At 35.6% G+C, this 26,157-nt stretch overlaps 1 protein-coding gene across 1 annotated transcript in view; it reads right to left on the bottom strand.

Annotated features, from left to right (window-relative positions):
* Window positions 1-25,725, bottom strand: part of LOC150105345 (dnaJ homolog subfamily C member 11) — a 245,794-nt gene extending 220,069 nt beyond the window's left edge. Inside the window, exons 1-2 of the mRNA XM_090393933.1 lie at window positions 25,642-25,725; window positions 4,222-4,351 (exon numbers count right to left, since the gene is read on the bottom strand). Coding sequence (XP_090250059.1) covers window positions 4,222-4,351; window positions 25,642-25,725 — 214 coding nt within the window. The remainder of the gene's footprint in view (window positions 1-4,221; window positions 4,352-25,641) is intronic.
* Between the last annotated feature and the right edge of the window lie 432 nt (window positions 25,726-26,157).

Genomic DNA, 26,157 nt, shown 5'->3' with positions numbered 1-26,157 from the left:
AGATTTTTGGCTTTTTTTTTTTTTTTTTAGCTCCATCACTCTCCAAATTTAAAGAACGTTTTGGGCTCATGTTTTCCCCAAATACATACTGAATTCTATTTAAAAAACACAAAATAATATCAGTTATAATGTACACACTTTATAGCAACACGAATACATACACACTTTAATATGTATTTACATACAAATGCATATTATGTACTTATCAACAATGTTTATAGTTGAAACAGAACGCAAGAAGAAATAAACACTTCTACTTTTGATACTGAAGATTTACCTAATTTACTAAACTGAACACTAAATGCATCTACTCATGAGCACGTTTACAGAAGGCGGGGACAAATTATGCACTATGCGAAGATTGCGCGACTACAAGATGATGCAAGTAGCGTTCCTGCACGGAGCAGTGCGGCCGGCCTAGAACACATGACAAAAGACGTACACAGGGGATTTCCCAACTTTTTTGGCAGTATATTGAAAAATTGTAGGCCGTAAATCGAAACTTAGCCATAATTACACAAGGCTGTTATAGCGAAAAACCATATAAAGAGGGGTCGTATAGAGGTATTAGTATATTTCTATTCAAATTTCTTCTCCCCCCCCTTATATTTGCCATTCTCAAATGGCTGATTAATTCACATATTTACATCTTTCAGTAATTTGGATATACCAACCATATATAGTCATCTACTTAATTATTATTTTCTAATATATTCTAAATAAACACATTCATTCAAACTCCCAACACACCTGCCCCAAGCAGATTTGGTTACAATTGAAGAACCAATTATGCTATGTGGGACATCCACCAATAATAATATGCAAAGAGGAAATATTCTCTTGACCCGCTAGATGGTGAAGGTGGTAGCAGGAGTTTTTTGAATGGCCTGGAATGAACATGTTAAACAATTATTTGATACTGTGATTATTATTTTTTTTTTATCCCATATAACTGTCCTATAATAAACTAACTGTCCAGTAAGCGTTGTTAAATTTGTCCAAAAAACTTTATAACAGCAGATGATTAATATTGCAGAAACTGGGATTTCGATGTCATTAAAATAAAAGTAGAAAATATGAAAGATAATAAAATATAACTGATATGTTCAATTTACTACCCAATTCAAGATGTACACATTAAATTCCATATGTTTCAAATGGCCTAATTAGGTCTATAGTATTTATAGATCAGATCAGAGACTTTCACATATCATGCAAACATCATCCTGGGTTCTTGCTCAGGGAACCATGTGAACAAATTACTTCAGTTATTTCTTTACTGTGGTGAAATAAGAAATTCTCTTCTATATAAGGTATAGCAGCTATATTCCACTGAATATTGTGATTAGTGGGAGCGATATGTGCAGTAAGCTGATTTATCATGCCTTTAGTAGAGTTGTAAAGATAATTATTTTAAAAGGAGGGTTGCAAATCAGCAAATTCAAACCCACTAATGAACTGAATGTACTTCACTGAAAGCCAATCATTACTGAAATAAATAGAACATAACAGTACACCTGATAAATTAAAGACTTAATTCTGTATGTTAGTCAAGTAAATATTAGTTTAATATCCAACATTTCACTGACTGATATCTGTCAGCATTTTCAAAGGAATACACTGGTAAGCAATAGAAAGTAACAAAAACTAGGAAACTAACCAACAATTCTAAAAATTATATAAGGTTATCACTGTGCATGATACAATGATATAATATGCATGTCACAAGCGCAACATTTTATTTGTTGAGATATTTAATGTAATTTCCATGAAAGTTCATTTCTTTTTGGTTAAATGATCTGATTAGAGTTTTCCATATATCTGGTAAGATTAGGCCTTGATTCTTATTTAAGTTACCTGTTGAACGGGCGACTGTAGCAGCTTCTTTAAATGTTCTGGAATGGTAGTTGTCTTCTATGTAGGGCATATGACTCGTATCCCATTCAATATTATGGTTGGTAGAGGCAAAGTGTGAAGAAAGGCCTGATATATCCTGTCTGTTATTCCTTACATAGCCTATATGTTCTTTCATTCTTGTATCAACTTCTAGATGTCTGTCCGATGTAATTAATACCGCAAGAACAAGGTATGCTATAAACTCCAGAGTATTTGTAGAAAGGATGGCTATCTTTTGGTGATCTTATAAACTTTTGAATGGTCTCAATAGGTTTGAAGGTTAGTCTGATATTATATGGTTTTAGAAGAAGAGCTAATTTTCTGGATATGGCACTAACAAATGGAATTGTTATCGAGCTGATGTACTGGGTTTCATCTCGTTGTCTTTGCGGTATGTCACTAAAGAGAATCTTGTTGATGATTCTTGTAGGGTAGCCATTACGATTCACATTCACAACACGGATTCTTATATTGGGTTTCATCTCGTTGTCTTTGCGGTATGTCACTAAAGAGAATCTTGTTGATGATTCTGGTAGGGTAGCCATTTAGGGATAGATCTTTGGATATTTTCATTAATTCTTCTTGTAGATCGTCAGGGTCTGTGGTACAGAGTATAGCTCTTTTTTTTGAGCATATGGATAATGCTGAGTTTCTGGGATATGTGGTGAGATAAGTCGAAATGGAGGTTGCATCCAGTGTTAGTAGGTTTTCTATATATTGACAGGTTGATGCTATTGTCAGTTTGTTTCTTAATAAGGAAGTCTGGGAATGGAAGTTTATTATCATTTTCTAGTTCCAATGTGAACTTGATGGTGTTGTGGAAGCAATTAATTTTGTTTAGATAATCTATTGATTCTTCTTTTTTGTGATTCCAAATGATGAAGATGTCGTCAACATACCTAAACCATGTGGTTGGTTTTGGGGTAATTTGGGTAAAATTTGAGTTTCTAGATTTTCTAAGAATAGGTCGGCACAAGAAGGACAGAGAGGACTACCCATGGCTAATCCAGTGAGTTGTTTGTAGTAGGTTTTTTGCCATGTAAAATAATTTGAAGTTAAGCAATGTTTGAACAACTTGGTGATGTTGGGTGGGAACAAGTTTTTTAAGATGTATGACTTCTGAAACTAGGATATTTGTGAACAGAGATGTGACATCCAGGCTAGCCATAATATTATCTTCAGAGAAACTGATGTGTTTTAATTTCTCCAAGAAATGTTGGAAGTTCTTGATATAAGAATCCATGTTGTGAATGTGAATCGTAATGGCTACCCTACAAGAATCATCAACAAGATTCTCTTTAGTGACATACCGCAAAGACAACGAGATGAAACCCAGTACATCAGCTCGATAACAATTCCATTTGTTAGTGCCATATCCAGAAAATTAGCTCTTCTTCTAAAACCATATAATATCAGAGTAACCTTCAAACCTATTGAGACCATTCAAAAGTTTATAAGATCACCGAAAGATAGCCATCCTTTCTACAAATACTCTGGAGTTTATAACATACCTTGTTCTTGTGGTATTAATTACATCGGATAGACATCTAGAAGTTTTGATACAAGAAAGAAAAAACACATAGGCTATGTAAGGAATAGCAGACAGGATATATCAGGCCTTTCTTTACACTTTTCCTCTACCAACAATAATATTGAATGGGATATGAGTCATATGCCCTACATAGAAGACAACTACCATTCCAGAACATTTAAAGAAGCTGCTACAGTCGCCCGTTCAACAGGTAACTTAAATAAGAATAAAGGCTTAATCTTACCAGATATATGGAAAACTCTAATCAGATCATTTAACCAAAAAGAAATGAACTTTCATGAAAATTACATTAAATATCTCAACAAATAAAAGGTTGCGCTTGCGACACGCGTATTATATCATTGTATCACGCACAGTGATAACTTAATATAATTTTTAGAATTGTTGGTTAGTTTCCTAGTTTTTGTTACTTTCTATTGCTTACCAGTGTATTCCTTTGAAAATGCTGACAGATATCAGTCAGTGAAATGTTAGATATTAAACTAATATTTACTTGACTAACATACAGAATTAAGTCATTAATTTATTAATACTAGCAGTCAAGAAAAAGGTCATAATAAAGTACACCTGATGTTTATCAAAATTTCGTCTAAAATTCACAGGATCACTACTGTGAATGCTACCAAAAGCAGCAACCATGGAACATGTGTCTCTCAACTGCGTTAAGTACTTCATCGCTTTAAACATTTTTTTTTTGTATTCTAATTTTCATAAATTCTGCTAAACTCTTGGTATTACAATGTTTATATAAATAAACACACAGATTTACATACCTTCATAAGCTCTTTTTGTCTTATTAAATAAAATCTCAGCATCCTTTTTGAGCAAAGCATCTGTATGCTTGTCTGGATGGTACAATTTGCTCAGTCTACGATATGCATTTGTTATATCTTCTTGATTGGCCTATGAAAAAAATAATGAATAAATTAAATTAGTAAAAATAGTGTAGAATTCCAAAATACCCTTATGGAAATTTGCAATTACAAAGTTTGAGAGAAAATAATATCACAAAAAATCTGAAGCTGTTTTATGGAAATAAAAATTGTCTCCAAATAGATTCACTACTGATCCAAAGTGCAAGGTCTCCAAGTATGTACATACTATATATGTATAAAATAATCTATAAAACTAATCAAATGAAATGGGTAATAAAATGTAGTTAATCTGATCTAGTCCTTTCTTGTCTTCTTACTGATATATAATATTTTTAAAATCATTTTTGTTTATGCTATCTCTAATTATTATCATTATTTTTAAACATGAAGCATTAACAATCCAAAATGCAAGATCTTTAGTATACACTATATACCAGGTGATTCTATACTTCAAATATATGCTATAAACTTCAAAGGCATATCTACACCTAAAAATCTCATGAAAAGGTGCAAAAAAAAGTGCCAACAACATGCAAAGCAGATAGATGCAACTTGATAAATCAAGCAACTCTACATGAGAATCACATGCAAGAAGTGCCAATAGCTTCCATTTAATAAGTTTGCCTTCAGTTAGTGGAGTTACTATTCGTTTCAGTGTTTCTATGTGATACATTGGTATTGTACCAATGAAATGCACATGTGGCTTTCCCTGGTCATAGAATTCATGCTCCCATTCAATCAGTCATCTTATCACTGCTTTTGTGAGGGTAGTAAAGTTTTTTGCACTTCAAAATGGAGTAATGTAGAACTGTGAGGGTATTGAAAAACTGAGAAAAAGATACCGTATCTAGTGGCAAGGAATCATGCAATGCATGCATGTATTGCAATCCTCTACTGGCAAGTAGAGGATTGCAATGGAAGATTCTCTCTCAAGGAACTGTATGAAGAGTGCTGGAGGAAAATTGGCTTTCCTTCTACCATTACCAGCTGATTAACTTCAATTTATTCAGCACTTTTACCAGAATGTTCAACACTGATGGATATTCTGTCAATGGTTTCTACAACAACATATGCAGGACCAATAATTTCTCTTCTGTTCTTTTCACAGATGATGTTCACTCAAGACGGTATTTTCAATTATTTCATGCAGGCAAATCAAAATATAAATGCTATATATTCATGCAAATCAGCAGCAATTTTCCAAAGAAACATATGGGTGGGTATCTTTGCAGAGAGAAATTAACAGAACTGCATGTTTTACCAAACAGGTTTACAGGACTTTCCTACTTTGTGACCAAGATCTTACAAAACTTGAAAACATCTTTTCTGTGTTTGATTATGTGGAGGAATAATGTGGCTCATACAGAGCTCCACCACATTTCAGCTGTGAGTCCCAAAATTATTATTATTATTATTACGGGCAGCTCCAAGGAGTCCTTAGACTCATCGAGGGAGGCCCAACATCATGTCAAGAACAACTATTCAACATTCACACAGTATCTATCATACTTCACCTTGAACTCATTTACAGTCGTGGCATCCACAACAGACTCTGGCAGCTTATTCCACTCATTTACCACTCTCCAAGTAAAAAATCTAGCTCTAACACCCTTGCTAACCACACTCTTGCCAAACTTCCATGGATGGCCCCCTAGTCCTCCCACTACCAGTCCTATTCTCAAAAATATCTTCTGAATTAATCTTATAGAAACCCATCAGTAATTTGAATGTCTCAATCATATCACCCCTTTTCTGCCTATCAACCAATTTCTGCAGCCCACAAATCTTCAACCTGTTCTCATAAGGTTCATTCCATAGTCCTTCTATTATCTTGGTCACTCGTCTCTGGATCCTCTCCACCTCCTCCCCATTGAGAAGAAACCCTTTCGCCCATATCTGGGCACAGTAGTCTAGATGGGGTTTTATCAAGGCTTGACACAGAGGAAGAATAACCTGTTTGTCTCTGCTCGTTAAAATGTTTTTCAGCAAATAATGATTTGATGAGCTGATTTGGCCACTTTTGTGATGTGCCCCCTAAACTTCAACTCCCTATCCACCAACACTCCCAAATCCCTGGCCTCGTCAATCTCCTGGAGTACAGTTCCACCAATGTGATATACTGCTGCTAATCTTTTGAACCCAAAATGCAAAACCTTACATTTTTCCACATTAAATTGCCATCCATTCTCCTTAGCCCAGTCCTCCAAACTATCCAAATCATCCTGCAAAATTCTGACATCCTGAGCATTCACCATTGCTCTACCTAACATTGCATCATCCGTAAACAGATGCACAGTTCCTCTCAGATCCTCTCCTATATCGTTAATGAACAAATTAAACAGTAGTGGTCCAAAAACAGAACCCTGAGGCATACCGCTAGTCACAGGCTGTCTTTTTGACTCTACTGAATAAACCACTCTCTGATATCTCTCCATCAACTACCCTCCTATCCATCTCACCAACCCTATATCCATTCGCATATGCTGCAGTTTACTGATTAGAATTCCATGTGGTATCCAGTTCAGCCGTCACTGTGTTATAGAATGTGAGCAAGTTACTGAGGCATGATCTACCCTTCACAAAACCATGCTATCCCCCATACAGTATCCCATTTTCATCTATCCAATCTTGTATTTTCCTCTCGACTATTTTCTCCAAGACCTAGACAACAATTCCTGATATGCTGATCGGCTGGTAATTTTCAAAAGCAGTCTTGGAAACTCCTTTATGCAGTGGAACTATTTCCCCCTCTTTCCACCCCCTTGGGACTAACCCAGACCCGAGACTCAAATTAAACAAAATGGTCAAAGGCACTGACAATTCTTTAGCCACTTCTCGTATGACACAAGCTGGTATACCATCCAATCTCACAGATGAATTGACATTGAGGTTTTGTAATAGACTATTCACCTCCACTTCATTCACCACAATTCCCGTATAAGCTGTTGGTTCTTCCATTTCTGCAATGTCACCACGTGGATGATATACTCTTGCAAAGTGCTCACTCAGTAACTCTACTATATCAACTGATTCGGTTACCTTCCTACCATCGGCATTCTTTAAAGTCAATCTGCCATATACATTTTTTCTTTTACTTACAACATATCGAAAAAACTGTTTGGAATTCTCTTTAGCCTGCATGGCTAATGTTCTTTCATAATCCGCTTTTGCTTTTCTTACCACACTTGTTACCCTTCTGGCATGGGCCGTATACCATTCTTGTGCCTGCAGGTCACCTTTCTCCTTAAATTCTCTCCGTTGTTTCTTTTTTTTGCAGATCATACTTTATGGTGTTATTCATCCATTTAACTCCTAGTTGATTTATTATTCGGACTCTAGGTATACAGTCAGCCATTGCCTCCACTTCTTAACTGCCTCCCATGCACTATCAACATCCAGCCCTTGCAGATTTACATGCAGTGGCACTGACCCAATCAAACTCCTAAGCTTGTCATACTTACCAGCCCAATAATTCCACATGTACCCTGTCTTAATTGTAAATTCCACACCTTTAGCCACCTCCCAAGTCAAGACCCTATGATCACTCTCACCAATTGGTGGCAATGTGGTCATATTCGTTACAGTCAAATCCTTTGATGCAATTACTAGGTGAAGCACTCTCTAACCCCTAGTATTTTCCATTACATGCTGTCACAGATAGTTATCCTTTAATAACTGCATAAAATCCAATTCCTTCTTCCCATGCGTCCTCTCCTCCCTCCAATCAATGCTACCATAGTTGAAATCTTCCATAAGAATTACCCTTCTTTCCACTCATTTCTTCTATTTGCTTATGCATACTATCGCCACCATCTTTTCCATCACCTGGTCTATAGAAGCACCCAATTTTGTTCTGCTAGCCTCAATCTCACACCAAATGGCCTTTTCTCTATCCTACAATTCAACTTCTATTCTCCTTGGCTGCAGCTCATCAGCAATCATCAATAATACTCTCCCCCCCCATTTTATTCTCCCTGTCATTCCTGAACACACTATACCCCTCACATTCAATCCGACTAGCTATATAATCTTCAGTCAGACATGTTTCACTAATGCCAATAACCTGTGGTCTGGAAGTGCCAACCAAGGGCAAAAATTCTTCCTTCTTGTTCCTAATACTCCTAGCATTAGTATACATGAATTGCAGACCCCCATTCTGATTTGTTGTCCTTCTTATTCACTCAGGCATATTAAACTCATTCATACACTCAACTGCCTCCCTAAGGTCTGCATATCTACTCCCCCCCCCTTAATAAATCTAGTTTCCCTGATTCTGCATATCCACTTCATTCAACAAGACTTTTTCAAGTCTCCTTACACCGAATCCATTCAAATGCAAACCATCTATCTTATATAGATCCTTTCGCCCATCGAACTCACTATACACTTCCACAAATTCCACACCACTCATCCTGCATAACTTACACATAAAGTCATTTGCAATTATGGCCCTCCTTCTAAACTCTTCACTGTCATACCACAACAAAAGACTAATCATCCTAACTCTCTCACTCTTCTCTTTTGCTACCTCAAACAATTCCTTCAGGTCCTCTATCATTTCCATTTTATCTCCTTTCAAATCATTCGTACCTGTCACTACTATCATTTCTTTCACACTTTGCTTTTGCTTCCTAATAGACTCTTACGTCCTTAATGGTCGCACCACGGTTGGTATGATTTTGTCAAATTCTCTACTATCACACCTCGTACTAATAAATCTCCATACAGCACTCGCTCCTTCATTTTGTTTACATTCATAATCATACTCTTATTTTTCCTATCATACTTTTTTTTATTGGCTGGTACACTCGGTATACATTTGTGCATATGCTCCAGCTGCTGCTTTGCCCTATATATCGCTCCGCTCAATCGCGCGATCTCACTCATTACATCTATCTCAACTTTTTTATTATCTGTTAAACCATAAATTTGCTCTGTATTAATACCTTCATTCTCGCTTTCTATGCCACCCTCACAGCTCTCTGGTACAACCTCGCAATTTCTTATAATATCACTATTTTCTACATTCTGAAATTTGACAAAAATATCACACTCATGAGCTGAAACACACTTTAATTCCTCATTTTCCTTATATTTTCTGCACACATTCACTACACTGTCATCATCTAACCATATTCCAACTGCTCTCCGCAAAGCATACATTTCGCAGATAGTACATTGAATGATTCACAGATAGTACATTATCTTCTTCAGTGATTTCCTGAAAGACACACTGGCTAAAGTATACCAATTACATGTCCTCCCTCAAATAACCCAAATCCCCCTTTTTTTTTGTGGGACTTTCTACCCAGTAGAAAATTTTGGCAACAATCAGAAAATGCTGAACATACATGCATTGCCATCAGACACCAGGCAGAAACTTTTGAACATGTAAGGCTGTCAATGGTGAAACGTTTTAATGGCTGAGTAGATTCTGAACACATGCCATGAAATATTCAAACGCATGTGTGAAATATTTAAAGGCTTATGTGTTCATCACACATGTTGAATTGAATTTAAACAGTATTGATGCGAACACAGATTGATAAGAAAATAACTATTTATTAACTTAAAGCTAATATTTCGCTGGTATTATATCCAGCATCTTCAGAGCACACAAACAAAGTTTGTTACAAATGCGAGACAACCACAATCTGGTGTAACAGTGGGGCTAGTATAATAATTGCAACGTGCAACACAAGACTCAAGTCCAAATACGACACTATCTAAGTTTAAAAAAAAAAGTAATCTAAAGTTTTGAAAAATAATAGCCCAAAGTTTTGAAAAAAAATAAAATTAAAATAAATAAATATTAATTTGGTCTTAGGATGACTGTCTCCCAAATCTTCGGTAGATTTATACAGCCATACTTGTAAAAGTTTGGAGTATGTTTTAAGGCTTCTGTTGATTCCAGGAACAACCTCTCTGACTTGTAGAAGCTTCCATGCAGTACTTTTTTTTTTTTTTTTTCTGATCCTGTATGCTGCGGTATCCAAAGCATGGTCTGCCAGACCCGACTTGCAATAGTGAAAGTGCCGGATATATTGTTTGTGTTCACTGAGGTGAATGTCCACAGTTCTTCCTGTTTATAGAAAACCCACACATACAGGGAGATATTTACACAAACAATCACGCCATCATCCTTCTCAACAATATGGTATCTTAAAAACACTATGGTATCTTAAAAACGATAGAGCAATCTGTTCCAATGACATTTCTCTCACTGCTGAACTTTTTCACCTGTGTCACACCTTCCTAACCAATGGCTATAATCCCCATAAGATAGATAAAATACTAAATGCTACCCAGAAATCCCCCCCCTACTATCTACCACAGAAAACTACAACAAAACTATCAGCATCCCATACATGTCTTTTCTAGATATCTTTTCAGATGTGCCTAAAGGCACATCTTAAAAGATATCTAGAGTACTTAACAAACACCAACTGTGCACCGTATTTAAACCTTATGTGAAATTGGCAACTCTCATCCATTCACCTAAGGACAGATTCACTCCTTTATCATATCCAGGAGTCTATGAAGTGCCCTGTTCTTGTCATCGAGCCTACTAAGGACAGACTGGAAGAACTGTGGACATCCGCCTCAGTGAACACAAAAAATATATCCGGCACTTTCACTATGACAAGTCAGATCTGATAGAACATGCTTTGGATACCCCAGCACACAGGATCAATTAGAAAAAACAAAAATACTGCACAGAAGCGTCTACAAGTCAGAGAGTTGTTCCTGGAATCAACAAAAGCCTTAAAACATACTCCAAATCTTAACAAGTATGACTGTATAAATCTACCGAAGATTTGGGAGACAGTCATCCTAAGACCAAATTAATATTTATTTATTTTAATTTTATTTTTTTTCAAAACTTTGGAGTACTTTTTTTTTTTTAAAAAAACTTAGATGGCATCGTATTAGGACTTTAGTTATGTGCTGCACGTGGCAATTACTTATACTAGTCCCATGTTACACTGGATTGTGGTTGTCTCGCATTTATAACAAACTTTGTTTGTGTGCGCTGAAGATGCTAGATATAATACCAGCGAAATATTAGCTTTAAGTTAATAAATAGTCATTTTCTTATCAATCTGTGTTTGCATCAATACCATTTAAATCCAATTCAACATGCCATGAAATATGTTCATCCTGCAATGTTTCTTTTGAATTACAAAGGGATTTATGCTTATTTCTAGATAATCTTGCCTTCTTTCTGAATTGCAGGTCACATCCATACTGCTATTACCAAGGCCTGCATCTTAGAAAATCAAAATTTCTAGACCCATGTTTATTGAGACATTTTCATTAGCTTTGAGAAGCCTTTAAAATTTATGATAAGGAGGAGGAATAGAATCACCCTGTGTGTTAAAAACACTACTGAGAATCATAAGAGGCTATTTTAATAATCAGATGAAAGAGTTCTAACTATACTTGAATTGATTCAAGGCTGTTTGATCCCTTAAGTTACTTCCTACCAGTTACATGTTATTAATAAAATAGATTTTGTTTAAGCTATCTCTAATGTAATTTTTAGTAATGTTAATCACTGTTAATTAATAATTTAGAGTCCATCAAAGCCCACCAGAAAAACTTATTTGTTTCAGGAAAAATTTAATTACATTTCTTATGAATTTTACTCAAAGAAAGTAAAAAGCCAATGATCAGCAATTTGGAATATATCTTTATCTACCTTATGCAGAACGTGTTGGGAGAATATGCGTATTCACTCATGGGGAAAACAATGATTTGAGACTGTGTATTCAAGATCCTTTTGTAATCAGAAACTGTCAGCAACTGCTATACATTAGTACAGCACAGCAAGACACTGTGAAAAGACTGCAGTAAAGTGTGTAATGCCTTTATTATTTTTAGTAAATCATTACTGTTAAGATCAAAGATGATGATATAATAGCATTATTATTATCATCATTAGATCTCTAGTGAGTCAAGAGACATTGTAGGAGGTCTCACTCACACTTTCAGGCAATGCATTCCAATCACCCACCACTCCTCATGCAAAAAAAACTACTCTTCTTCACCCACTTGCTCACATTCTCCTTATACAGCTTACAAGGATGGCCTCTTGTTCTCCCTCTATTTCCAGCCATTCCATGAAAAATTTCATGCACATTAATCTGGTAATTACCTCTTACCAACTTATGTGTCTCAATCATGCTCTCTTCCTCCTATCCACCAGGCTCGGCAATTTGCATTCTCCCAATCCGTCCTCATACTCCATATTTCAGAGACCTGAAACCAACTTAGTCAAATCATCTCTAAAACCACTTTAACAACTCTTCATTCTTTTGAAAACCAGGTGACCAAAACTGTGCACAGTAATTGACATACCTTGTTATTATTATATATAACCAAATGGAACAAAATTGAATACAGAACTTATTTTAAAATTCAAACAATTAATTTTTTTGGGGTATTTTTAATTATATTGTTGCAGGAAGTTTTCTGCTTGATTACAAAGTAAATCATACTTAACAATAAATCATATTCTTGTTTTTATTCAAGTGTGAGCATATGATTTCACAATAGGCAATTTGTATACTGAAAGTAGCTGACTTCACATTATATAGTTGTATTATCTTAAAATGCAGAGCACTCACATTTGCTCTTGGATGTGCATATTGCCATGCATTATAGGAAGCATCACTACTCAGTTACAGTTACATTTATAGTTAAAGATCTAGTTGATTGGTTTGTAGGTAGCAGCAAGTTTGTATTTCTTCATAATTTTTGAAAGACATTCGGAGATGCCTTTGAATAAGATATGGGAATCCTATGGGCTTGTTCTTGTCTAGAACGTCTTTCAAAAATTACAGAAAAATACAAACTTGCTACTACCTCCAAACCAATCGATCAGATCTTTAACTTGTTACCTTCTCCTAAAGACAAACTCTCACCTCTGATGCTACCTGACATGTACGAGGTTTCATGCTCCTGTAAATTGTCTTACTAAATGTCAAGACCATATCTGTCTTATCAAATCGCAGAAATATGCCCTCGCACAACATGGAGTTGAAAACTCAAATCATAGGATCCACTGGGAAAAGACCAAACTTCTACATAGATCTTTATATAAACATGAACGTTTATATAAAGAAAGTGTTGAAGCCCTACTTCACAGACCAAATCTAAACCATAATGACATTCTTGCTATTCCTGAAGTATGAGAAATTGTCATACAAAATTGTGTAAAATAATTTTTAAATATGTTATCTTATTTTAATGTAATCTTTTTTTTTTCTTCCAGATATATTTTAATTTAATTCTATAACATGCTACTGCATGCATATTGGGATTCCATTGTAATCATGTGTCCTAACTGTTCCTAGTATTGTTTGAATTAACTGTGCTGACGATGTCCTAAGATACTTAGGATGAAATATTTAATTATTAAAACTTATTACTGTGGTTATTGCGTGTATTTGTTTAGTCATGAATTCTCTACAGGGTTCATTGCACAATAAAGTTTTACTGAAGTTTGATCATTGGGAGCTGGACCTACAGACAGTTAAATCAGTAGTCGAATCAATCAATCAATCAAAGGAAATTGAAAAGTTTACTTCTACCACTGATATATAGCTCTCAGTATCCCCATGTGTCTAGCTTCCAAAAATGAGATCTCAATAAAGGGTGAAGCTAGTCTGGGTAATGATCTCCCATAATGCATGGCAATATACAAGTTCAAAAGGAGGTATGATATGCATTGTAGGATACTGGCGCAATTTGATGTGAAGTCATCTGCTTCCATATACAAGTAACCTATCATGAAGTTACTTCCTGTGCACATGCTTGGATAAAGAGTAAAAACAAGAATATAATTTCTTGATATGTATAATTTATTTTAATTACATTCTTCAGCTTTATTCTGAAAGAAAAAAAATTTCTTAAGCAAAGATTAAGTTCCCCACCTCCTCCAATATCAAAAGAATTTCTTGTTTTGATTTAGTGACATTGGCCATGCTAAGTACATTTAAATTAACAGAAAATAACTTCCTATAAATTCTGCCATGGAATATTACTTACACCTAGTCCTTTCTTGAAGTTTGAGACTTGAACACAAAGGTGAAAACCTTTCATGTCATTCAGATGACATAACTCTCTACTTAAGTCTATCAACAAATATTATAGTCTCAAGATATTCACTCTCTACCAATAATCGTCCAGACACCCCTGTTATTTGAAGTTATGGAACATTCCAGGTTTGTTAATAACATAAAAATTGGCGTACAGGAAGCCGTATTTCATCATAGCAGTTGAATACAGGTGGTATAGCAACACGACATGAACTTGATGACTTTGAGAGACGTGTCAGCATGGGCTGTCACATGGGTGGCACGTCCATATGTGCCACTGCTACTCAACTAGAGCATCCAAAATCAACGGTTGGTGATGCAATCAACAAATGGAGATGTCTTGGCATCACTAGTGCAGAAAAACTACCAGGGCAGCCACCGAAAATGACTGACAGGGACAGAAGGGGTCTTAAAATGAGTGGCAAGAAAAAAATTTTTTGGGGGGTGGGGTGGGGTGAGGGAAGGCTATAATCGGTACAGACCATCCATGATGAATATCAGAGCGCCAGTAACACATGGTGAGCACTAATACTGTACAAAAAAGATCTCCATGTGCTGGGTTTCTACTGAAGAGCAGCAGCACACAAGCCGAACATCCCAACTATGAACAAAGTAGCTTGTCTGGCCTGGTTCAAAGAACATGTGAACAATCGACCAGTGGAAAACGGTATTCTGGAGCAATGAATCGACATTCATCTGCTTCCAGTCTGATGGTAGGCTGTGGGTGTGGAGGCAGCCTGATGAATGCTTGTTACACAGTAAAGTTTAGTAGTGGTGGTGGAGCAATGGTTTTGGGCTCATTCAGCCAGTTTGGAGTGGGACCGCTGGTCGTTGTCCATGGTTCCATGAAGGCAGCTCAGTACCTTGATATTCTGGATAAGCAGATGCTGCCTACACTGTGGAGTTTTTAAGGAACAGACCCATGTTACTATCAAGACGATAATTTCCCATGCCACAAAACTGCAGCTGTTGTGGAATAGTATGACTAGTGTTAAAATGGGTGTTAAACGACTGCCCTGGCTTATACAGAGTCCTGACCTCAATCCCATCAAACACCTGTGGGACGAATTGGAGCAGTTATTGAGGTCTAGAGCAGCATATCCTCTATCTGTTGCTGAACTCAGTGCTGCTTTGATGGAGGAATGGAGACAAATTCCACCTGATGTCTACTGCACATTCATGAAAAGCCTCCCTCAAAGGATGTAGGAGGTGATCAAATTCAAAGGTGGACATACCAGATATTAGGGTTCATCTGCTGGTATCAATTGTAAATTGTTAAAGTGTCCAGACAATTATTGGTAGGTGGTGGTGGTGGTGTATGTGTGTGTAAATAATGAACTAGAATTTGATTTGCTAGTAGATACATTTGCCATTTTCATGAAAAGTAAGACATACAATGTGTATATATTTATATCTACATTATTGAAAAAAAAAAAAAGTTATATTGTCAGAGGCTACTTTTGACTGTTTCTTGATATGTTAGACAAAGAGAATAACTGATCCAGTGTATATACATACACAGTCTATAATGTCTGAATTCTGGTGCTATTCATCACGTGCATTAAAATTCCATGATTCCTTAAGTGCAGAACTCATTTTTTTTTCTCTTTCTTAAGATATGAACAAACAATGCCTTTTTTTTTAACTATCAGCTTTCACGTAGAAATGACGACTTCCTATATGAAGTGGGAATCATGCACATCATCGCATAAGCGTTTTTTTTCTTTTATGTATCTACTCCCACAAAAGATTGTAATCTATTGTACAATGACACCATGGGGTAAGATTTGGGAATTTTATGTTTATTATTTTTCTTTATTTTAAGCCACTTCAGACTCTTTTGCATGGTGGTGGTACAAAACCAAATGATAAATTCATCTCTCCTAACAACATTATACAAAACATCCATGCTGAGACACGAACTAGCAGCCTGTTGGTTGCAGAGCAGATACACTAAATGATGCCAACCAAGCCAGCAAAATATGACAAGATGTTAGTTCTTTCTTCTTTTGTGTGGTATCACTTAATTTTTTGGAATGAAATATCACTCAACGGTAAAGAAATGATTGGACATTTCATCAAGGATTGTAGATCATTCAAAGTGCTTTGGAAAGTTGACATAAGTCTAAAAGAGATATGTACTGTAGCAATTCCTTGTGAAATATGAAATATGCGTAAAAAATATCTGTAGAAAGTTTTTCTGCTGTTATTAATAAAAGAGAGTAAATTATATGTTTGTTTTAAATCTTTACCTAAGGATATGCAAACAAAGTTTGCAGGTGAGGTATTTTTGCAACTGGACTACTTGTATATAGAAGCTGTTGACTTTACAGCAATTGTCTGAGCATCCATTTTTTCTAATGTTGCATCTCAATAGAGACAATTACTGATGCTGCATCTGTAATTTCTTAAAGTTAAAAAGACTTTGTTTAGAAAGTTGTTTTTTATTAAATAAAAAATATTCTATTTTGTCCAATCTGCAGCTACTCACCAGATGGCAAAATCTACTTGCCACATGAAATTGGGCAAGCTTATGTGTTGAGCCTTGGTGGAAAGGAGTGCTACCCAGACTAGTTTCAACTTTCATTATAGTCTTGATGGCTAGAGCTAGAATTAGGATGATACTGAGGTTAAACTAAAGTCTTATAAGTGCCATATATGAGTAGTAAAATGGCACATCACCATATTATTAAAATACTCTGGATCAGATATAGTTGTAGCAAAAATCTACATCTAGTCCCAATGATGAAGGTCAAAACAGATCTGGATAACCACCCTTCCATAATGCAGGGCAATGCATCCAAAAGAAGTCAATTTTGTATTATGGAATATAGAAACAAGTTTACAGGATCTCTATATAAGTATTCCAGTTGTGCGAATAGTTCATGTGCAGTCTATGTTTGTTAAATCTTAAGTAAAGAATTTAAAATGAGTAGCATATGATGGATATTCCAGTAGGTGTGCTGTGGTAAAGCAATATTATTAACAATCATTAAATTTTTATAAAAAAAAATTACTATATTAAGAAAAAAAAATAGCAGTTCTATTCACACTTCATTTCTATTCTTTGTTTTTGCTACATAAATTATGGAAAGACATACATACATACATTATGGAAGACATATATTATGGAAATACAGTGGAACCTCGGCTGTCGAACATAATTCATTCCTAAAGGCTATTCAGAAACCGATTTCATTTCACCATAAGAATTAATGTAAAATGGATTAATCTGTTACCAAACCCCAGATGATTGATTATTTAAACCTTTTTAACAGTACTTCATGCATAAAATCGTATAAAAAAACAATGAAAATGCATAAAATCTTACGCAAAAAGAATAAACACAATAAATAGATAAAATATAGATGAAAATTTAATTTCACTTTACCTGTACGGAGGAGAGTTGATGGCTTAAGTGGAGTCCCCTTCCATAAAAACATCAGGTAACTGTCCTTCTGGGATTTTTTCTCCTTTCTCTTTTCTATCTCTTGGCACTACTTGAGACACACTGGGCCTCTGTCTCACTAAAAACCTGTCCAATGAGATATGTTTTTGCCTGCATTTTAAAATGTTTCTTAAGTGAGACATGGCATTGTCATTGAAAAGGTTTATGATGTAGTTTGCTACAGCTTTGTCAGGATGATATCTTTCCACAAAACTTTGCACCTCACCCCATTTCACACACGTTTCGTTGATCAAAGAACTAGGAACATCCTCCCTTCCTTCTTCTGTCTCTGAAGACATTTCCTCCAACCACCATCATTTGCTGCTCCTTCTGAAGGTGTTCCAGTTCTTCCACAGTGAGCTCATTCCTGTGTTCCTCCACTAACTCCTCCACATCAGCACTGTCAACTTCCAAACCCATGCTTTTGCCCAGAGACACAATATCATTGACAACAGCAACATACTCAGCCTCAAAGTCCTCAATGTCTCTGTCTTCCAGGCAGAATTCATGCTCCTGTAAGTCACTTACACTCAGGCTTTGTTAAGGATACTTAAGCAATGGAGGATGCTGAAGTGATTTTTCCATTTTCCAGAATTCTCTGAGTATTAATTCTGTGTCAGAGGCCACTTCAAAATACCTTTGAAACAGTGCTTTGGTGTAGAGTTCCTTAAAGTTCGAAATGACTTGCTGATCCATAGGCTGGATTAGAGGAGTCGTGTTTATGGGAAAGGAACTTCATTGTGATAAAATTGAACTCCTCCAACTCATTCTCCTAGCCTGGAGGGTGGGAAGGAGCATTGTCCATCATAAGAAGGCATTTTATTGGCAAATTTTTTTCTTGAAGTATTTTCTCACACTTGGGGGGAAAGACTTCATAGATCCACTCAATAAAAAAAAAACTGCCTGGTTACCAAAGCCTTACTATTAGCCCTCCACATAACAGACAATTTACTTTTCATCACATTATTTTTCTTAAACACCCTCAGATTTTCAGAGTGGTACACAAGAAATGGCTTGACCTTGAAGTCCCTATTTACATTTCCACATGGGAAAAGAGTCAGCATGTTCTTCATTGGCTTGTGTCCTGGCGATGCTTTTTCCTCCTGAGTGATGTAGGTCCTCCTTGACAATTTTTTCCAAAAAAAGCGTTTCATCACAGGTGAATATTTGTTGGGAAAGAAAACCCATAGCCTTTACATAGTCACTAAATTCTTGCACATATTTCTCAGCAGCTTCTTGGTTCGAACTCACAGCCTCCCTATGCCTAACCACACTATGTATGCTACTTCTCCTATTAAATTTCTCAAACCATCCTCTATTAGTCTTAAACACATCAGTATCACCACTAGTACCAGATTTTTCTTTAACAGGTCATCATGTAATCACCTTGCTTTTTCACTAATTACAGCCTCAGAAAGACTATCACCAGCTAACTGTTTCTCATTTATCCAAATCAGCAACAATTTTTTCACTTCTTTAATCGTCTGTGATCTTTGTTTAGTAAGAACTTTCACTCCTTTTGCAACATCAGCTCCCTTGATTGCCTCTTTATTTTTGAGTATTGTACAGATCATTGATTTTGCCATACTGAACTGCATTGCAAGATCTGACACATGAATGCCATTTTCATGTTTGGATACAATTCCTTTTTTTCGCCTCTATCGTGGTTCTAACAACTTTTCTTTTCGCTTTGCTACTATCACTATCCTTCTTTGGCCCCATGGTGTCTTATTTAATAATAATTTATAAAAAAACAACAAAACACAAAGAAAATCAAGAAAAGGCAATACAAATTCAAGCAGGTGTCTGCACTAAGCAGAGGCTGCAGTATAAATGACAGTCCTCTCCAGCAGTACATCTCAGCCCGTGGAGCATGTGGTTGTAGGTTTACCTGTTTGGGAACCAAGATTCTATTTGGAAACTGGTGCATTTTTTGTTCGGAAAATATGTTCGGGAACCGATTTGTTTGAGGTGAGAGTCGTTCGACAACCAAGGTTCCACTGTATGACGACTAGAGAAAATGGTATAAGGACAACTACTGCAGAAGATATTGCTGAGATACTTAAAGAGCAGTTCATAAAGGTCTTTCATTCTTGTGAATGTGACAATCATGGAGAGATTGAGAGCAGCTGATGATGCATACTGACTGCAAGTGGGCCAGAGGTGTATGGGGGAATTGAGCAAACTTGATGTTAATAAGGCTGTCGGACTTGAAATTAGATCACCATGTATTCTGAAGGAATGTGCCAGGGAGTTGACATTTTTTTAATGTGAATCTTGCACTAGGTAGAGTTCCGAAGGAGTGGAAGGAGGGCAAGATTGTGCCCCTTCATAAGGGAGGTGACAGAACTCAGGCATCAAATTATAGGCCTATCTGTGTGTCAGGTGTTGTGGTTAAGTTGTTGAAGAAGCTGGTGAAAATTAGGATCCGGAATTGGGTTGACAACAATGGTATCTTTCATGGACAGCATGGATTTGCTAATGGGAGGTCATGTTTTAGTAATCTACTTACTTATTACAATAAGATGACGGCTTCCATAAACAGAGGAGAGGGATACACAGTGGTATACTTACATTTCGCAAAAGCTTTTGACAGATACCACATGATAAGTTGATAGTCAAACTAAAGCAGATGGAGTGATATTAGATTAGTGCACAGAATCAGAGACTGGCTACCTGATAGATATCAGCAAGCCAGTCTCTGATTGTGTATGGGAGAGCAATATCCAGTAAGAGGAAAGTCACTAGTGGTGTGCCTCAGGGATTTTTTCAGGGCCATTGCTATTTAACTTTTATGTTGGTGAAGATTTGGATGGGGATATTCAGTTGTTTACAGATGATGCAAAGTTGGGACGAACTATGAAGAGTGGATAAGATGTTGTGGTCTTAGAAGACTTGAATAAATTGAGTGAATGGGCATGGAAATGGGGATGCAAGTGTAATGTTGCAAATGTAAAGTTTCAAAATTTGGAAAACAAAGATGGTATGTAGAATTTATGATTGGTGGGAATATATTGTCAGAGGAAATGGTGGAGGAAATAATGGATCTTGGGGTGATAGTGGATAAGGATCTAAAATTTAAGAAACACCTTGCCAAAATTGTGAGAACACAAAGAATTTTGGAAATGATGCAGAGGACACTGACTTGTAGAAGTAGTAAGGAGATTCGTGTTCCATTGTATAAGGCTTTGATTAGGCCACACATGGACTACTGTGCCCAAATTTGCTTGCCTGTTTTTCAAAAGGACGAAGAGATGTTGGAAAGGGTCCAGAGACGAGTTTCTGATCTCTGGAATGTTGAATATGTGGAAAGGTTGAGAAGATGTAATTTACAGAGTCTAGTGGATATGAGGAAGATGGATGATATGATAGAGGCCTACAAGTTAGTAAGGGGTTGTTATAGGATCAATGTTGGAGAGGTTTTACAACAAACAGTGGGAGATCAGGTGAGAACTAGAGGTCATCTCTGGAAGCTCTATAAGGAGGGCATGAGAAGGGGAGTGAAAAGCAGGTTTTTTGCATGCAGAGTTGTAAATGATTGGAATGCCTTGCCTGATAGTGTGGTGTCTGCAGAGAATTTGAATGTGTTTAAGGTGACAAAAGGACCTCTTAGATGAGTCTTTGACTCCATGAGGTCTTGGGATAATAATAATAAAATTAGGAAAAGGCAGACATTTTTTTTTTTTGTAATGTCTTTAACAATTGTTAACTTGTATTCTTCATTTCAAAAAGATTTACACAAAATATCTTCAATATTGTTTCGAGTTGTCGAGAATGATAAACATAAATGTTAAATTTTTTAAAAAATGCACAGTTATGTAATGGGAAACCACAAGGAATAACTAACTGCACTTTCCTTCTTGGATGAACGTAATCTATTGAACAGAACTGTGTAATTGACTAATTAACTACTCACATGCCTTTAATTCCTGCACAAATATCATTCGATGCAAATGTGACAACGAGCGTACCGAGTCTCCACTCACCTTCAACCATTAAAAATGCACATATATATACCTCAACTCAGACTCCGTGTAGGGAAATGCATTATTCTATCGCCTCACGTACGACTTGACAAGGTGTGTTTTGACAGCAATGCTTACCTTACCTTATCTTATTTACACTCACACTATCAATGTCTTAATATTTGCTGTAGTTCATGACTATTTCAAATAGACTGCTCAAAAATGTTATTTCTTGGTGAATTTTCCTTGATTAAAGAATTTTTTTTTTGTCCATTATAACTGACTTTAGTAAAAAAAAAATTATCTTATCAAAGAACGTAAGGATTTTAATAAAAAGGAGCAGCAAAAGTGATAAAAAGTATGTATGCAATACTGCATAAGACACCCATCTATTTCTTTTGACTTTGCTTGATCACTAAATAAATATTACAAGCTATTGTATGCATATAGGCAAATCCATCTAAGGCCATTTAAAAAAATATTTACACAATCCAGTGGTGTGAGATCTTGCCATTGCTTACTAGAGACCATCACATTCTAAACAAACGAGTAGATCTGTCCAAGGCCATTTTTAAAAGCTTTTTTAACCTTGCGGAGGTCACGGTTGAAAAAATTGCAGCTTAGGTCGCGTGTATCTGAGAGACACATTCATTACTAGTATGTGTTAAAACGCGATAGAACTTTAAAAAAAAAAAAAAACACTGCAAATATAATACATGATGGTTTATTTATTTTTAGTTACAATCTAGAAATTATTGAACAAAGAAATATAAAGAATAAAAATTTAGCCGACTGTTGTGATGTAAACCAGCTAGATATAAAGGCCTAAAAATGCTTTCAATTCTGTTTTGTCTATTCATTTAGCATCTCTTTCTCTTGAATTATGGTTCGAAATAGAATCGATATATTTATTTGCATATAATAAGATTAGAATTAAATTTAAACTGTGATAAAACAATTCCAAGTTTCAAGTTCTGTCTTGGCATATTTTGCGTTTGGCTGAACTAACGGAAGTTGACACAAAATATTCTGCGGCTGCCTTCTAATGTCTCTTCTTATTAGATTTTTCCTCCATTTTGATTCTTTATCCTTCACAAGAAAATACTCTTCATTCATGTTTAATTCATCTTCACTTTCTTCACTAGAAATATCTTGTTCAGTATCCGAACCTTCTACATAATCATCATCTAAATCACTTTCATCTTCGCATTCAACTCTATCATTCTCATCATCGGACTCAAGTAACATTTGCTGAATCTCTTCAACATCTGATGGATTATCCAATCAATATATTTTTCCAGACATTTTCAACGGTACATAAAAAAACAACTAAACCAATACTATACTGACATCGGAGTTTGCAGTATCTCTCAGATACAATTTACTATCGAATATCATACGCCTTTACATAACATGTGTTAAACAAAACTGACCGCATAAACAGTGTGTGTGGAATATCACTAGCAATATATGCATATGCAGCTAGTCATGACTTCCAAGCTATACACTGGATATGTGTAAGAATATTTACATTAAACAATTTGTTTGTATCTGTCAGATCACCTACGACCTCAACAAGGTTAAGGCTCCGATCAAGAATACAGTAATCCCTCAGGTATGTATACAGCAAGAATATAGTAATCCCGAAAAACTGCAGTGGAAATCAATTTGTTTGTTTGAGGCAAATCCGTTATCTGAATGTATAGTTACATAGTGCTATACCAGAAGTCAGTTAATGCAGCAACCTATTCAAGAGTCAGTTAAATGAAGGTTTATTTCTTTGAAAGTTGAATAATTGAGAGATTAATGTATTTGGAAATGCGACTCTTTTGTCTTTCATTGTTTTATAGTATTATTAGATGATTTTCATCACCACTGTGAAATTGCCATGCCATTTACTGGAGCGCCCAACTTTTTTTTGACATCAGCCCACATGACAGCATGCAAAACCTATAATCAATTCATGCAGTGAAAAATGGGGCGAACAAACTTAAGCAACTGTTTATTAACAAAACAGTAATAGTTGACATACTATTACATCAGCTAAAGAATGCTAATTTTTAAAAGTTTGTTTCAAATATCAGAAAATGAAAATAACTTTTCCAGTATCGATTTTCTATTAATTAATCATTATTTGTTACATTTATTTTAAAATTATTTCACTAATTTCCTTTTATCTTTATTTTTCCATTAAACATAGAAATTGTTTTATATAATTAAATGTGTGCATATTATATTGAAATTCATTTATTAATGAATTAAAGTAATTAATTTTTCTATTAATGCTGACCTGGTTGGTGGAGTGGTTAGTGCATCTGTATTCCAACCAACAGGCTGCTTTGAATCCCATCGTGGGCATGGATGCTTGGGATTGTCTTTAGGTGAGAGAAGAATTTTATTGTCTGTATGAAACCACTGCCTTGCTTTGAAAAAGTTCCATGTTTTGATCTCTAGAGTAGGGTTTCTGGACTATGTAAAAAATAAATTTAAAAAAAAAAATTAAACTAATCCTTGGCACACCCATAGTACAAATGTAATATAGGTTTACAAATAAACCTTTAGTGGGTGGGAACCACATAAAAAATAAATAATAAAGTATTAGTGAAGTGTTCAATTAATTTAAATGCAATAACAATTGAAAGGCATCCTGCAGATCCAAAGACAACATGTAATAATACTGATCACAGTACTTTTAATATACGATATAAACATGAAATTTTTTTATATTAACATAAATGAAAGGTGAAAAACACTAAACCTAAAAATGATTTATCAGAAGGCTAAAACACTTAGAAGAAAGTGCATCTATGAACCTGATATGAACAGACATTCAAACAGAGGTTATGAGGATTCGTGTTTAATGTTGTCTACGTTCAAAATTATAAACCAAGGATCCTGTTATTACAGGATCCTTAGTTTATAATGACCACTACTTTGGGCTCCCCCAAAGTATAAAAAAATCCAAGGTATAAAAATTGAAGAAAACAGCAATTACTCTGAAAGCAAACAAGAAACACAAAAGTTTTTTATTAAACTGTGCAATAAAGCAAATCAACTAACTTTGTAGCCTTTCTACCTTTATATGATATTACTAACATGTGCCAGTTTATTCCTAAAAATGTAATTATATACTAATCACTGAGAATTTCTATAATGCCCTGATTTAACAAAGCTATAAGCCACTGCCAGTGAGGTTGGCAGCATGGATAACATCAACTCTTCAACACTTCATGAGTTCAGAGCCCACCACGAGTATGTATGTTTGTGAATGTCTTCAGGGGGACAGATACATGAATTTCATCGTCCAGCTTGTGACCCTGCACAAATCCTTAAGTGGACGGAAAAGTTTCAGATTTGGTCTCCAGAACATTTCTATAACTCTTTACTCTCACTCACGTATCATACTAATGTTATTATTTGCCATCTTTAACACATGCGATTAGCATTACAAAAACTGTTGGTCGAGAGTCGATGCTATTAGGTAAAGAAAAACTTCCATTCGCAGATGAATCTCTATTTATGGCGGATTTACTTTCTTCAACATATACGATGACATTCTGATTGCAGGATTGGTTTATTATTTGATCATTAAAGTGTGGTTTACAGAACTAGATAGTCTGAGGGAGATACAGTATACCAAAAATTATGTTTTTATGTAAACGCAAAAACAAATGACTTGTGGAGACAGAAAATGCTTTCAAGATGATTAATTAAATCTGATGGAAAAAGTCACAAAATATATTGCCCTTTCATGTCAGGAAATATGAACCGATGATGGCAACAAAAAAAATCAGAATCTTACATTTCGAGGTAAATTCAAAAATGTGTAAAAATCGTCTTGAAGCTGAGTCCATTCCTCATCCGGATTATCCATGTGATGCGCCATGTTCAAACATACGCACCGGTGCCCTCTCGCGGAGATCAACTTAACAGTTATCCAATAAATTTGCCATTACAGTTAAACCTTGCATAAACAGTATTTTATATATGCAGTATATACCGTATACAGAAGACTGCATAAAGACTACATCTTTTGTTTCAAAGGTAGTGAGGAAATCGTTGGGTTCTAAACAACATTGTAAGAAATGATGGTCAGCCGATATGCAGCATTACCCATAACTGACAATGCATGTAAGTTCTGAAATTCGCAACTGAAATTGAATTTTCTTTTAATACCACAGCTGAGAAAATCCAGTTGTAGAACCGAAACCGCACGAAGGAAGACTTGGTTTCAAATCTAGTTTAGAGGAAATCTAGTCTAAAGAATTCGGCAACTACAGGAATTTTTTTCCAAGCCTTTTTTCGACCGGTTCTCGAG

The sequence above is a fragment of the Typopeltis vanoorti genome, chromosome 6 (genome assembly GCF_054136105.1).
Source record: "Typopeltis vanoorti isolate ZY-2024b chromosome 6, IOZ_Tvanoo_1.0, whole genome shotgun sequence".
Lineage (NCBI taxonomy): Eukaryota > Metazoa > Arthropoda > Arachnida > Uropygi > Thelyphonidae > Typopeltis > Typopeltis vanoorti.
The sequence above is the reverse complement of the archived record's forward strand: the minus strand, read 5'-3'. Positions and strand labels throughout refer to the sequence as shown.